The sequence below is a fragment of the Cydia amplana genome, chromosome 3, assembly GCF_948474715.1.
Source record: "Cydia amplana chromosome 3, ilCydAmpl1.1, whole genome shotgun sequence".
NCBI lineage: Eukaryota > Metazoa > Arthropoda > Insecta > Lepidoptera > Tortricidae > Cydia > Cydia amplana.
This window is the reverse complement of record NC_086071.1, coordinates 1,451,762-1,466,367: the sequence shown is the minus strand read 5'-3', so window position 1 is coordinate 1,466,367 and position 14,606 is coordinate 1,451,762. Positions and strand designations below refer to the sequence as shown.

Here is a 14,606-nt window from a genome sequence, read left to right as displayed (position 1 = left end):
TTGGAAGTCAGCTGTCAGTTATGACACTGATGACAGCTGGTGACAGCTGTCAGGTTTTTTTGGCGGCAAGTGGGAGCATGGCGGGATTGGAAGGTTAACGGCCGTACGGTTCGGACGCTTGGGACAAGCGAAAGGTGTTCAACAAAGTTACCTATTATAGGGGATCATTGTAGTACCTACCGTGTAATAGTAATCGATTAAAATTATATATTATATCGTATTGTGGAGTTTTACTACACTATGAACCCCCTCCACACTCGTGAGTGAATCGCGGCGCGAACTCGCGAGTGTGTTTTGAAACGTGCTTTTAAATGCAGTTAAGATCGGTTTTCCTAGGATAGCGGTGCCGTCATATAGCGGCCGTCTCCATACTAAATAATACGGTTAAATATGGATGTCGTAGTATTTGTATGGAGACGTCCGCTATATGTCGGCACCGCTATCGGAGGAAACCAAAGCTTTAGGGCCACCCCACATCGCGTCTTTCGAGCGTCGGCGTCGGTCAGCGCTATGGAAAATGACGTCACTGCGCAGTTGCGTCGAGCAACTGCGCAGTGACGACATATAGCGGCCGCTATATAGCGTTCACTGACGTCACTAGAACGTTGTCTATGTAAACAAGATGGCGCGGTTTCCTAGACGGCGTTACGTTACGTTGATTGTCAACGTAACGTAAGATGACGGCCGTCATGACCTTGTCGATAGTTTCGTGAACGTTTTATTAGATAGCGGTGACGCCATTTTGAATAAATGACACGAGATTTGAATAAATGATTCCGTACTACGATTATTTTCCTCTTCTGATGATATTTCATCCTCCAAGTAAATTATAGATGATCAAGCAAATCTTGTCAGTAGGAAAAGGCGCCAAATTCAAATTTTCTATGGGACGTTATCCCATTGCGCCTACATTTTTCAAATTTGCCGCTATGACCTTGGTGGATGACGGTGTGTTATGACGCCGTGGTACTTTCCACATGTCGCCACCATAAAGACGGCCGTCTTTTGCTGCCGCTATATGACGGCCGTCATATGACGGCACCGTTTTCGGAGGAATCCAAAGCTTTACCGTTTTAGGTGGTGTCAAGTTGTGTATGTGTGCGTAAAAACGTATGTGTGCTCTTTTAGGGATGCGAAAAGTCGATTTTAATCATGTTATATATCGATAAACGCTACACAGCGGAACGAAATAGCGATTAATTGAAGCTTCAATATCTTCGTCAAAAATAAACATAATTGTAATGCTAATGGATAATGAATATATTATAATATCATAATATAATTCAATTATTGCGGAACACATATTTTTGTAGGTATTTGCGTATTGTAATTAAAAATCTGAACTTTTCCTTTGTTCCCTGCTGTGGCGTGACGATAAAATCGTGATCTGATAACCTCCATAAAGAATAGAAGCGTTTTTTGTTTATTTTAGTTGTCGTATATTATGTCTATGATATGATATGATACACAGCACTAGTTTTTCCGTATATCTGTCAGTGTCACTGTCAAATCTGTCAGCGTCAGACATCGACTCAGATTATCTCAAAATTGAAAATTATCATTGTCAAATCTTGTTTATCTTTTAGGATTCGTTCTTTTTAGAGTGATTTTAATTATTTTTAAAATTAGCTGTTGTAATTATAATCACACTAGCTATTTTTGAAAATTATTATTTGCGTTAATAAACATCCATTATAGTTAAATAAGTATATTAACGCATCCAAATTGAATACACTACGATGGATAGGTTCGAATACATGGAAGCGCGTTTGTTTGAAGGTGAAAATTACATTAAAAGGGATAGGAACGTTAAAATTTATGACGGAGAAGACAAGGTATGTATGTTCTGTTATATGGATAATTAAACATATAAACATGATCAGGAAAGATAGCAAGACAAGCCTACCATTATTTTACTGATTCTCGTATACTTGTCTGACTTTAGACTCAATTTGTGGACGGAGAAGTTGTCCTAACAACTCACAGAATACTATGGGGTAAGCCTGGCGACATACCTAAGGGACTAACTTGCCTTTCTCTACACTTATACTATGTGTTCTGTGTTGAGGAAGAAAGTTCTGGAGTATTTGGGCTTGGTGGACTTAAGAGAATAATATTACACCTTGGACCTGCTTTACCGGGTAAGTAATTACTAATCTAACTTGTGGCCCTGTAAAAAGTATTAAATTATCCTCTACTCTGTGGCAAGGTCCGTATCGGACATCTGATATTGAGCAATTCCTAAATTCAATCATTTTAACTTCAAGATCACTATTTAAATAACACATTTTTGACAAGCCACAGAGGAAAGGTTATAATAATTCTAAATTCAGTGAATCAGACACAATTGTGAAGAAAAGTAGGTTTGTATACAATTTTGTATTGAATTATCATTAACACTTTGAATGCAATGCTGTCGTGTGTGGTAGTGGTACATCATCATGTACCTTGTCAGAAGGCACAAAGCTTGATATTGGGCTTAAACACTGTACAGCAACTACACTTGACTATTCATCTTCAGTGAGATGGTATGAAATTAACTTGACCAATCCCGCGACCCGAAAACTAATTTTGTCGTTGTCTCCCAGTATGGCTCAGATTTGAGCCGTGGGAGTTGAAATTTTGAATATCGTGGGAAATCTGGAAAATTTATTTACGGCTCCTATTTGAGCCCTTAACTGAGCACCTTGTCAACATTTTCAACAGAGTATTGGAAGAGGAAAAAGTCCCTACACAATGGTGCCAATCCAACATCATATTGCTTTACAAGAAAGGAGACCCACTTGACATCAGCAATTACAGGCCAATCAGCCTACTTTCCTCAGTCTACAAGCTCTTCTCATCAATATTACTAAGCAGAATAGCACCAGATATTGACAAAAACCAGCCCATCGAACAAGCTGGCTTCCGGCCACAATACTCAACAATCGACCACATACATGCCATCGAACAAGTTGTAGAAAAATTCAAAGAATTCCGAAGACCACTGTATGTGGCGTTTGTGGACTACTCAAAAGCATTTGACAGCTTAATACACAAATCTATATGGAACACGTTAAATAGCAACAAAATTAATGAAAAATACATCAACATCATAAAGAACATCTACTCCAACAGTGTCAGCAGGGTAAGACTAGAAAGGCTAGGAGAAGAATTCAAAATCGAAAAAGGTGTGAGGCAAGGAGACCCCCTCTCTCCAAAACTTTTTATAGCGGTGATGGAAGAAATATTTCAAAAACTTCAATGGGAAAAGGAAGGCATATGGATATCAAACAAAAAACTAACACATTTGAGGTTTGCGGACGATATAGTTCTATTCGGTGATACTGCTAAAGGTATAGAAACAATGTTAAACAGTCTAAATTCAGAGAGCCAAAAAGTGGGCCTCCATATGAACGCGTCTAAAACCAAAGTTATGACGAACAGCCACAAAAAAAACATAACTGTAGAAGGAAAACCAATAGAATACGTGGACAACTATGTATACTTAGGAAAAATGATTTCGTTTGTCCCCAATAGCAACGTAAACGAGGTGGACAGGAGGATAAACATAGCCTGGAGAAAATACTGGTCACATAAAGAAATCCTAAAAGGAAATTATAGTCTAAAAATAAAGAAAATAGTTATGGATTCCTGCATCCTCCCCAGTTTAACCTACGGATGCCAGACATGGGTCTTCACCGAGAAAGTTAAAGAAAAAATCTTAGCATGCCAACATGCAATGGAAAGAAGCCTATTGAAACTAAGAAGAATAGACAAAGTAAGAAACACAGATATCCGGATGAAAACAAAACTGACAGATGCACTACAATTTAGTTTAAGACAAAAATGGAGGTGGGCTGGACATTTGGCTAGATACAAAGACAAAAGGTGGACTATTCAAACAACCAAATGGAAAGGCCCACTGGGCAAACGAAACTCAGGAAAACAAAGAAAACGATGGGTTGACGACATCATAGCAATTGCAGGAAAGACTTGGGAGAATAATGCTACCGACAAAGAGAAATGGAAAAAGATGGAGGAGGCTTTTACCCTTAAGGGATCACACATCGTGTAAACATAACAAAAGAACAGTCAATTTTTAAAACAGATGTGCGAGAAATGAAGCTATAATAATAATAATAATAATCGACCATGGAAAATAATGTTCAACATGTATGACAAAACTCCCTAAACGAAAATGCAAACGAGAAGCAAAACACGAGCTCAACTAGCGTCTCCACGAAACGCACGCCCACCACCCCCGTCCGCATCATCATCCGTCTCCTCGCAATCGGGCGATGATTTCGCCACTGCGCCCGATACCAGCACCAGCGAGTCGAGCGACGAGTGCGGGCCGCCGCCGCCGCCGCCACGACCACCTGCGCGACGAGGGCGGCCACCGCTGCCGGCACGCTTGGGGCCTGCGGGACATCCTGCCCCGCCCACGGCTCCCGCTGCCGGTGGTATAGTGCGACGCATGAGATGGACTCGAGAAATGAACGAGAACGTCATGCGCGCCTATTATGGGGCTACAGAGGGGGGAACACAACTATCCGCCTATCGTTCAAGAATACTGCCTCTGTTTCAGGCTCTTGAACCCACCATCACCGTGTCGGAGCAGCGATTATCGGATCAGGTGCGCGTCATTCAGCGGCTAAAGCGGCTGGATGACACGACACTTGATCGGCTTCGCCTGGAGGCTCTCTCTGCTTGCGCGGCCTCCACCTCGGCGCGGGACCCGCCCGCGACGTCGCCGAATCCGGTGCCCGCACCCGACCGGGCACCGAGGGTACCGCGGGTGGATCTCAACGCCGACGAGGAGGAGATCGCGCAGAGTGTGAGTAGTACAGCCAATGAGCAACTGAGGAGGACTCTGGATGAGGCGATTACGCAGTATCGCTCCACTCCCAACACTAGGCCACGATTACCACGTTTGCCTATGAATAGACGCAATCTAGCGCTAATGGGAGCCCTAAATGCTTTACTAGAGCCATATCTACGGACTAGTAAAGATTTAGATGATACGCACGCGATCATGTATTGCGGAGCCATCGCGGCGTGCCGTGTTGCACGAGTCAAGTTTCCGGACTCTGAACGTGCACCTAGGACTGCCGGAGGTGCCCCCGCATGGCAAATACGGATCGAGCGACGTATCAGCTCCTTTAGGACTCTTATCGCAAAGCTGATCTGCTTCAGGGGGGGCAACAATCGCCCCCGAGTAATGCGCTTTGTAAACCAGGCGTTCGCGGGGACGGATATCAGGCCCCGCGACTACATGGCCAACGTTATGGAGCGCATCGACTTTCTAAAGCAGAAAGTCTATGCATGGGCAAACCGTATTCGCCGCTACAGAGAGCGTGTGGATCGATTCCAGCAGAATCGTCTTTTCCAGAGTGACCAAAGGAAGGTGTACCGAAAGTGGGAGGAAACCAACCTTCGTGAGCCCGACACGCAGCCGCCGGATCCTACTGTCATGACTGACTTCTGGCGTAGCATCTGGTCGGTGCCTGTCGGACACACCGAGGGGGGTTGGATGAATGTTGTCGAGCGTGAGTGCGAGTCCATCGAACCTATGGGGGTAGTCACTATCACCCCCGATGACGTAAGTTGTGCCATCCGCACGGCCCAGAACTGGAAAAGTCCTGGGCCGGATGGATTGCACAACTTTTGGCTAAAATGGTTCCGATGCTCGCACTCGTGCTTGGCAGCACAATTTCAACAAGCCCTCGAGCTTGGTTCTCTCCCACCTTCCTTAACAACTGGTGTCACCTTCCTGCTCTATAAGTCCGGTAGTACCACGGAAGCGAAGAATTACAGACCCATCACGTGCTTACCTACACTCTATAAGCTCCTTACATCCATTTTGAGAACAAAAATCAACGCGCATATTGTCGCTAACAATATTTTGGCCCCTGCTCAAAATGGATGTAGGGTTGGGTCCCGTGGTACTAAAGAGCTCCTCCTCATAGACATGACCATCTGCCAACAAATCCGGCGGAACAGAGGTGCCCTCTCAGCCGCTTGGATTGACTATAAGAAGGCCTATGATTCGGTGCCTCATTCATGGCTGGGGAGGGTCTTAGAGCTGTATAAAGTTGATGCAGCTTTGAGAGCCTTCCTAAGCGCGTGTATGAGGCAGTGGACCACAGTCCTTCGTCAACCAGGAGGCGGGGATGACCGGCCTGGCCCGCAGGATTTTATAAGGATTGAGCGAGGAATATTTCAGGGTGATAGTCTGAGTCCCCTATGGTTCTGCCTAGCTCTGAATCCCCTCAGCACCCTGCTGAAGGATTTGGGACTAGGTTGTCGGCTTCGGAGAGAGGGTGAAGTCATTTCTCACCTTCTGTACATGGATGACCTCAAATTATTTGCACCAAATAACCAAGACTTGAAGGAGCTACTGAAAACCACCGAAGTCTTCAGTAGTGCCATCAACATGGAGTTTGGTGTCGATAAATGTGCGGTTATGCATGTACAGCGGGGGAGGGTTGTAAATTCAACAGATTTACAACCTTCTGAGACAATGTCTTTCAGATCTATCTCTGAATCAGAAACCTATAAATACCTTGGTATGTCACAGTCGTTGGGTATTGAGGACGAGGGTATTAGACGGTCGGTGAAGGAGCGCTTTTTCGGTCGGCTCACAAAAGTTCTTAACAGTCTTTTGTCAGGAGGCAACAAAGTGCGCGCCTTCAACGCCTGGGTAATGCCCCTACTCACATACTCCTTTGGCATACTAAGGTGGACTCAGACCGAGCTGGACGCCCTGGATCGGAGGGTCCGATCACTGCTCACCGCACATCGCATGCTACACCCACGCTCGTCAGTTATGAGATTGTACATCCCACGGAAATGTGGAGGCCGAGGCTTCCTAAACGCCAAGGATCTCCACAACCGCGAGGTGTACAATCTCAGGAATTATTTCCTTAACAACGAGTGTGGGATGCATCGTGATGTGGTGGCAGTAGACAGGAACCTCACGCCGCTCTCCTTGGCAAACGAGAACTGGCGCAAACCTGTGGTACTAAGTACTGCGGATCGCAAGGCGGCATGGGAGAGTAAGGTGCTACACGGGCGGTTCTACAAGGCCCTCACGGGACCCGATGTGGACCTGATCGCGTCGGTGAACTGGTTACGATTCGGGGACCTCTTCGGAGAAACCGAGGGTTTTGCCTGTGCAATTGCGGACGAAGTAATGATGACGAACAACTATCGGAAATATATCCTGAAGGACGGTACGGTCGACATTTGTCGGGCATGCCGCCGTCCCGGAGAGTCACTCAGGCATATTATTTCCGGTTGCTCTCATCTTGCTAACGGCGAGTACTTGCACAGACATAATCTCGTAGCCAGGATTATTCACCAGCAGCTTGCTCTTCTATACGGCCTTGTGGACCGCGAAGTACCGTACTACAAGTATTCACCTGCGCCAGTTCTCGAGAATGGTCGTGCCACGCTCTATTGGGATCGATCTATCATCACTGACAGGACTATTGTAGCCAATAAGCCTGACATTGTGATAATAGATCGATCGCAACGCCGGGCCGTGCTCGTTGACATCACCATCCCCCATGATGAGAATCTCGTGAAAGCCGAGAAGGACAAGTCCAGTAAGTACCTAGACTTGGCTCACGAGATAACCGCCATGTGGGATGTTGATTCGACGATCATTGTCCCGATAGTTGTTTCAGCGAACGGTCTAATAGCGAAGAGTCTCGACCAACATCTTGAGAGACTCTCGCTAGGTGGTTGGGTCAAGGGCCAGATGCAGAAGGCGGTGATCTTGGACACGGCGCGGATAGTCCGCCGGTTCCTCTCTCTGCAGCCCTGACCACCGGCAGCTTGGGTCTTGCCCCGCTGCTGGCGGCACCCTAGGTTAGGTTTTTTATAATATGTTTATAAGTATTTTGTATTGTTTTTGTAAGTGTTTTTGTATTTTATTTTTATATCCATATTATAAAATAACCTAACTTAAGACCAAAAATAAATAAAGAGAATAATAATAATAATTTGAGCCCTTGGGATATGACACGTTAATTTAACACATTCACTGCCAGACGATAGCCATGAAATAGAGCACTACCCCAGAAACTGGTTGTCTATTGCTGCGTATAAAACAACCCGCCCAGCGGGTTGTCTGACATCTGAGAAGAGTTCACGAGCGCTCACCACCTGGTGGGTTCCTGGTAGTGAATGTGTTAACTAATCTTCATTGTGTACTTTTCCTTACAGGCAAAAAACCAGGACCAGCTGTAGTAAGTCCCTACCACTTTGTAAAATTATCATTCAAAGATGGTATAGACTCCGCCTTTTACAAAGCACTAAATGAAGCAGTCAGCGCAAAAGCATGGGAACAGCCCAGCCCAGCCTCCCCTCTCTCTGCCTCGAGCCCCAATGCTAGCCCTAAGCCCTCAGTAGCACCAACAAATTCTAAAATCAGATCTGGTATAATCGGAATTGAAAGAAGTATAGAGGAGCAACACAGAGCAACTGATGAAAGTATCACTGTGGCATTTAAGGACTTGACCAAACTTATGGAAAAAGCTAAAGAAATGGTTGCAGTGTCTAAGAATATTTCTACTAAGATAAGGGTAAGTTAGGTATTTGTATGTATGTACTTATGTATAAACTCTGTATTGTACAAAACACAGAACACAAATATATGGCACAGGATAGGCAGTACAAAGGCGAGCTTATCCCTTTAAGGGATTTCTTCTAGTTAACCTTTGAGTAGATGAGAATTGATGGAAAAACTACTACTACTACTACTTTACTATTTATTTAATACAGTGTCCAACTGAGATTCGGTTTCGGAAGGTTGTGGTATAAAACGCGTGTTTTGGCCAATGGTTCAGTTTTGGCTAAAAATTTTAGGTTTGGCCATGGAAGAAAGAATGAGCTGTGGGTTTGGCTAATGTCCGATCGAACTTAATCGCGTATCTAAGTTTTAAGATTTACCTCCGACGTTTCGAGGACGGCGTTGTCCTCGTGGTCTCGGAGAAGACTGGCTTAAGTTGACAATTAACATCAGCATCTTATAACTGTGCGAGTTTTTCGAACTACCCGCACTACAGTTCGTTTTTTTTAGCATTAGAAAAAAGTAAACAATCTTGATGTGTCTTTTATCTGAAAAACACGTTTTAAAAATAAGTCACGGCAAATATGTAACAATTATAAATCTAATACGATCATTTATATTCTTCTGCTTTCATTAGTGATAGTTACTGATTTTTAAAATGCGTTTTTCAATTAAAAGACCTGTCAAGATCGCTTACCTTCTTTCTAATGCTAAAAAAAACGAACTAGGTCTTGTTTATCAAATCAGCTTAAACGTTTTGCGCACTAGGGATGTCACTCTGTCGACACACAACACTAACGATATTCAATTTAATAATGTGCAAAAATTGTGAAAGTTTAAATCAGTGTCCGACCGAAGTTTCGGTTTCGGCATAAAAATCATGTTTTGGCCGCAGGTTTGGTTTCGGCAAGAAATCCGGGTTTGGTCCGACACTAATTTAATAACAGTGATAAGACGGATAAGATTAATGGTTTGTATTGAATGGTTGGACTTGGAAGAGTTGCAGTACCTACTTACCTAATGTTTCTGTGAGCTGAGACTAGTCGGGTCCACACGGAACGACCAGCCTCGCGAGGAAATTGCCGCGCGAAGCAGCTCGGTCCGAGTAGAAATGCCTCGCCCGAGGCATTGTGGCCGCGAGTGCGTTTGCTTCGCCCGAGACTGCTTTAAGCTAAAAAGACCACAATATACTTTATACCAGGAAATATTAAAAACAAATAATTATTTGACTAAAGAAATGTATACCTACATATTTACTCAGTTTGTCAATAACTCAATATCCAAGTAAAGTATAATTAAATATTTTTACATAAAGATCATTATGTTGCAGGAAAAACAAGGTGATATATCAGAAGACGACACAGTGCGGTTCAAGGCGTACCTGATGAGTCTAGGCATCGACGACCCGGTTACCAGAGATGCGTTCCGGTCCGATTCCGATTACTACATGGGGCTGGCGCAACAGATCTCGGATATGATGGTGGCTGTATTAATGGTAAAATTTCCTATTTTAAATAAATTTGAACTGTGGAATGAATACGACCGACGATTTTCAAGAAAAGAGCGTACTCCCATCTTAAATGCCGGAAACGCACTGACAACCGTCACGCATGGACACCCATGCCTGACGATTTTTAGGCAAAGGCTAACCTGACCTAATTTCGGAATTGTACGGCTACCACCAGTTTGACCCTATCATATTCGCTAGCGTGTACGTAACTTTATATGCATCTCGCTCGTACTAAATAGTACTAATATGCGAGTACGAGCGAGCGAGATGTATTCGCTGGGTGCGCGATGACAAATATGTCAGTTTGACATTACTAACGCAGTCATCGTAAGGATCAATGGATATTCGTAATGGGTTATTTCCCACTGGGAATTATTTTTCCCAGTAGTTACCAGTGGTAAAAGGGCGGCAAAAAAAAATTCCAGTAGTTACCACTAGTAACAACTTGGTGGTAACTAGTGGGAATAACCTTCATAATCCAACAAAAAAAGTCAAATTCACATTTATCATTCTTCAATAATTAATTAATTTGCTCAAGTACCAGCATTACATGTAATATTGTGTATTGTTACAGGAATGTGGAGGAATCATGTCTCTGTCTGATGTTTGGTGTCGCGTGAACAGAGCGAGAGGGTTGGAATTAATATCTCCTGAAGACTTACTAAACGCTTGCAAGTAAGATATATTCGATATTAAACTTTCGTGAGATATATTCTAAACTGTTTAGACGACAATGGTTTCACTCACTTGAATTTTTAGTCGCTATTGGCGACATGTTTCGGGCCCTTCGGGGATCCTTCTTCAAGTGAGTGAAACCGTTGTCGTCTAAAACAGTTTAGTATGCTATATTGCCTAAAAATTCAAGAATCCAGAACTTAGGCTTAGCACGAGTGCGCCGCGACAGAATCTCGCGCGCGAAATGGACTACCCGTTTTTTCCCAACTGTACAACTGATTAGTGTATTAGAACAAATTAAATTATTTTCAGAAAATATTTTAATTTGTTTTTATTTCAAGTAGACACACTACTATAAATTATAAACTTTGAATAAATGTCATATACTAAGAAAAAGTGACCAAGGCCTCCAGTGCCCCAGGCTGGAATCGAACCAGCGTCCTCTGCTATCGCGGCAGGTGCCTGAGCCACTCGGCCACCGGGCCACAGCGGCATAGGTCGAATTTTTCCAAGTATATGCACTTCTTACTGAAGGCTTATGGCGCCCCCTGGCCACCTCTAAGGTAGAACAGTATGGTTCGACCTTTCTAACTGGATCATCTCAGGTGATACCGAGTTAGCGAGAGAGATGGCGCTGCCAATCAATGTATTAGAACAAATTAAATTATTTTCAGAAAATATTTGGCGCCAGGCAGGAAGGCTTATGGCGCCAGGGGGCGCCATAAGCCTTCAGTAAGAAGTGCATGTACTTGGAAAAATTCGACCTATGCCGCTGTGGCCCGGTGGCCGAGTGGCTCAGGCACCTGCCGCGAATTAGCGTATCGCCGGTCAGTTTCCTAATTCGTCAATTTTGCTGATTCAACAGTTTAATGATTAGACTGTTTCTTAATTCGCAAATTTCCTTTTTTGCCAGTTTCACTAAATTGTCAGAGCCCCTGTTAAGCCAGTTTCTTGAGTCGCAAACTTCCTTATTCCTCAATTATCTTAAGTTGTCAGTTTTGCTATTTCGTCATTTTCCTAATCCGTTACTTTCCTTGTTCATCTGATAGTTTAGTTTGTCAGTTTTCCCATCTCGTCATGTTTATGATTTGCTAATTTTTTGGGGTTCCGTAGTAAACTAGGAACCCAGCTGTTAAGGCGATCTTAAGGCGATACAAGACATATTTTTGTACTCAGCTAAAAGTCACGAAATGTAAGTTTAATATTTTTAAACCACATTACAGGAGAATAGCAGATGACATAACTTTATATGGTGTCGGATAATAGTTTTAAAATAACATTTAATAAGGTGACTAGAAACATCAATGAAGCATCAATAGGTTCATCTTTTGATTCTGCATCAAGCCTTGGTCTCTTGCTACTTGCCACACGACCCTGAAATCACCTTGTATATTTGATACACCGAAACACGACTATAAGACCCTGGCAACTAGTGAAACTGGCGAATATAGAAACCGATTATCTATAGGGGAAATGACCATTTGACCAAACTGACGAATAATTAAATTAGCACATAAGGAAACCAGCAAATTTACGAAACTGAAGCCTAGCAAAACTGGCGAAAGAGTAAACTGAAGGTTTAGGAAAATGACCCACTAGCGAAATTGTCAACCTAGTGAAAATGACCAGAAGGTAAACTGTTGAATCAGCAAAATTGACGAATTAGGAAACTGACCGGCGATACGCTAATTCCCTGCCGCGATAGCAGAGGACGCTGGTTCGATTCCAGCCTGGGGCACTGGAGGCCTTGGTCACTTTTTCTTAGTATATGACATTTATTCAAAACTGATTAGTGTTTCAAATATGTACTACATTGACGTATTGCATTCTAGGTTACTCCAAACTATTGGTGCTCCTATGTCGCTCCGAAAATTCCCAAGTGGGGCCTGCGTCCTGCAGATGACCAGCCAACGAGACGAGGAAGTAGCCAAGACCACGTGTACCATGGTAAATAAGTTCCGCTGACTTACTTTTTACGTAACTTTACTTACTTGACGTACTTTTTAGGGTCCCGTAGTCAACTAGGAACCCTATAGTTTCGCCATGTCCGTCCGCGGCTTTGCTCCGTGATCGTTAGTGCTAGAAAGCTGAGGCATGGATGTATAAATCAGTTGCGCCGACAAAGTCGTATTAAATAAAAACTAAAAAATAAAAAGCGGCCAAGTGCGAGTCGGACTCGCCCATGAAGGGTTCCGTATTTAGGCGATTTATGACGTATAAAAAAAAACTACTTACTAGATCTCGTTAAAACCAATTTTCGGTGGAAGTTTACATGGTAATGTACATCATATATTTTTTTTAGTTTTATCATTCTCTTATTTTAGAAGTTACAGGGGGGGGGGGACACACATTTTACCACTTTGGACGTGTCTCTCGCGCAAACTATTCAGTTTAGAAAAAAATGATATTAGAAACCTCAATATCATTTTTGAAGACCTATCCATAGATACCCCACACGTATGGGTTTGATGAAAAAAAAATTTTTGAGTTTCAGTTCGAAGTATGGGGAACCCCAAAAATTTATTGTTTTTTTTCTATTTTTGTGTGAAAATCTTAATGCGGTTCACAGAATACATCTACTTACCAAGTTTCAACAGTATAGTTCTTATAGTTTCGGAGAAAAGTGGCTGTGACATACGGACGGACAGACAGACGGACAGACGGACAGACAGACAGACAGACAGACATGACGAATCTATAAGGGTTCCGTTTTTTGCCATTTGGCTACGGAACCCTAAAAGGATTTTTCAGGGCTCCAGGGCTAAACGAAAAGAGGGTATATTTTTTTCTCATCTACTAAGGGCCTTCAAGAACCATTTTTGATAAACATAATATTTTCGGAAATAATTGCTGTGTGGCAGGGGTCTGTCACATAGTAATAAAACTAATAAATAAGTGTAAGCAAGTATAAGTGTAAGTGTATAGTAATACGAAATCGTCTCATTTCCACAGCTTGAAGAAAATGGAAACCTGACGCCTGAGAAGCTATCGCAGATCGCAAATGTGTCCGTCCTGCTCGCACGGGAGCGCTTATTCACTACCGAGCGTCTAGGTCTCGCCTGTAGAGATGAAACCATAGAGGGCCTAGCGTTCTACCCAAATCTGTTCTTGAGGGAAACCTCCTAGCAATATTATAGAATAGTTTGTGTCACAAGAGAGCAAAATAACATTTACGGCGTGGGCGTACAGTCAGCTGCAGAGAAAAGGTACCATCCCTGCATACAAACTTCTATGTGGGGGTGGTACCTTTTCTCTGCAGCTGACCGTACATTGAAATTCTGAAGCGAAGGATTCTAAAATGGGATTCAAGTGCAATGCTCAATCAATAGTATGCACGTAATCGATTATTAATTGAAATAGATTTGTAGGATTGAACTGTAACAAAATTTTGGTGGTAACTACTGGGAAAAAAATTACCACCTTTTACCAAAAATAATTCCTAGTAGTTACCACCAACTCGGTTTGGTGTTAAAAGGTGTAGTTACCAGTGGTAAAAGGTGGAAAAAATTCCCAGTAGTTACCACTGGTAAGAACTTGGTGGTTACTAGTGGGAATAACCCTCTGTGATTAATAATAAGATTATTAAAGTTATTATTTACAAATTAACAATTATTTTTATGAATAAAATATCAAATTAAGCATTGCATATTTATTAAGCCGCCTTAACGTTTCACATAAGCATTTTGCCTGAAATAATGGACACAATTCCGTTAATATCCAAACTCCTTATTATAATCACTCATGTCATGTAAACCATCTCATAAAATAGGATTTAAATCTTACACACCACATCTGGTACATACTAAACATGGTTTCCTTATGCCTTATGTAGATTATAATAATGATATCCTATTCCTAAAA

The 14,606-nt window shown here is 42.8% G+C and overlaps 1 protein-coding gene across 1 annotated transcript; it reads left to right on the top strand.

Annotated features, from left to right (window-relative positions):
- The first annotated feature begins 1,624 nt into the window (after positions 1 to 1,624).
- Positions 1,625 to 13,895, top strand: LOC134662348 (vacuolar protein-sorting-associated protein 36). Its single transcript, XM_063518539.1, has 7 exons — positions 1,625 to 1,835; positions 1,946 to 2,141; positions 8,215 to 8,573; positions 9,891 to 10,055; positions 10,645 to 10,745; positions 12,578 to 12,692; positions 13,698 to 13,895. Exons 1-7 carry the CDS (start codon positions 1,740 to 1,742, stop codon positions 13,869 to 13,871), a joined length of 1,206 nt encoding a protein of 401 aa, XP_063374609.1. The 5' UTR covers positions 1,625 to 1,739; the 3' UTR covers positions 13,872 to 13,895.
- The last annotated feature ends 711 nt before the right edge of the window (positions 13,896 to 14,606 follow it).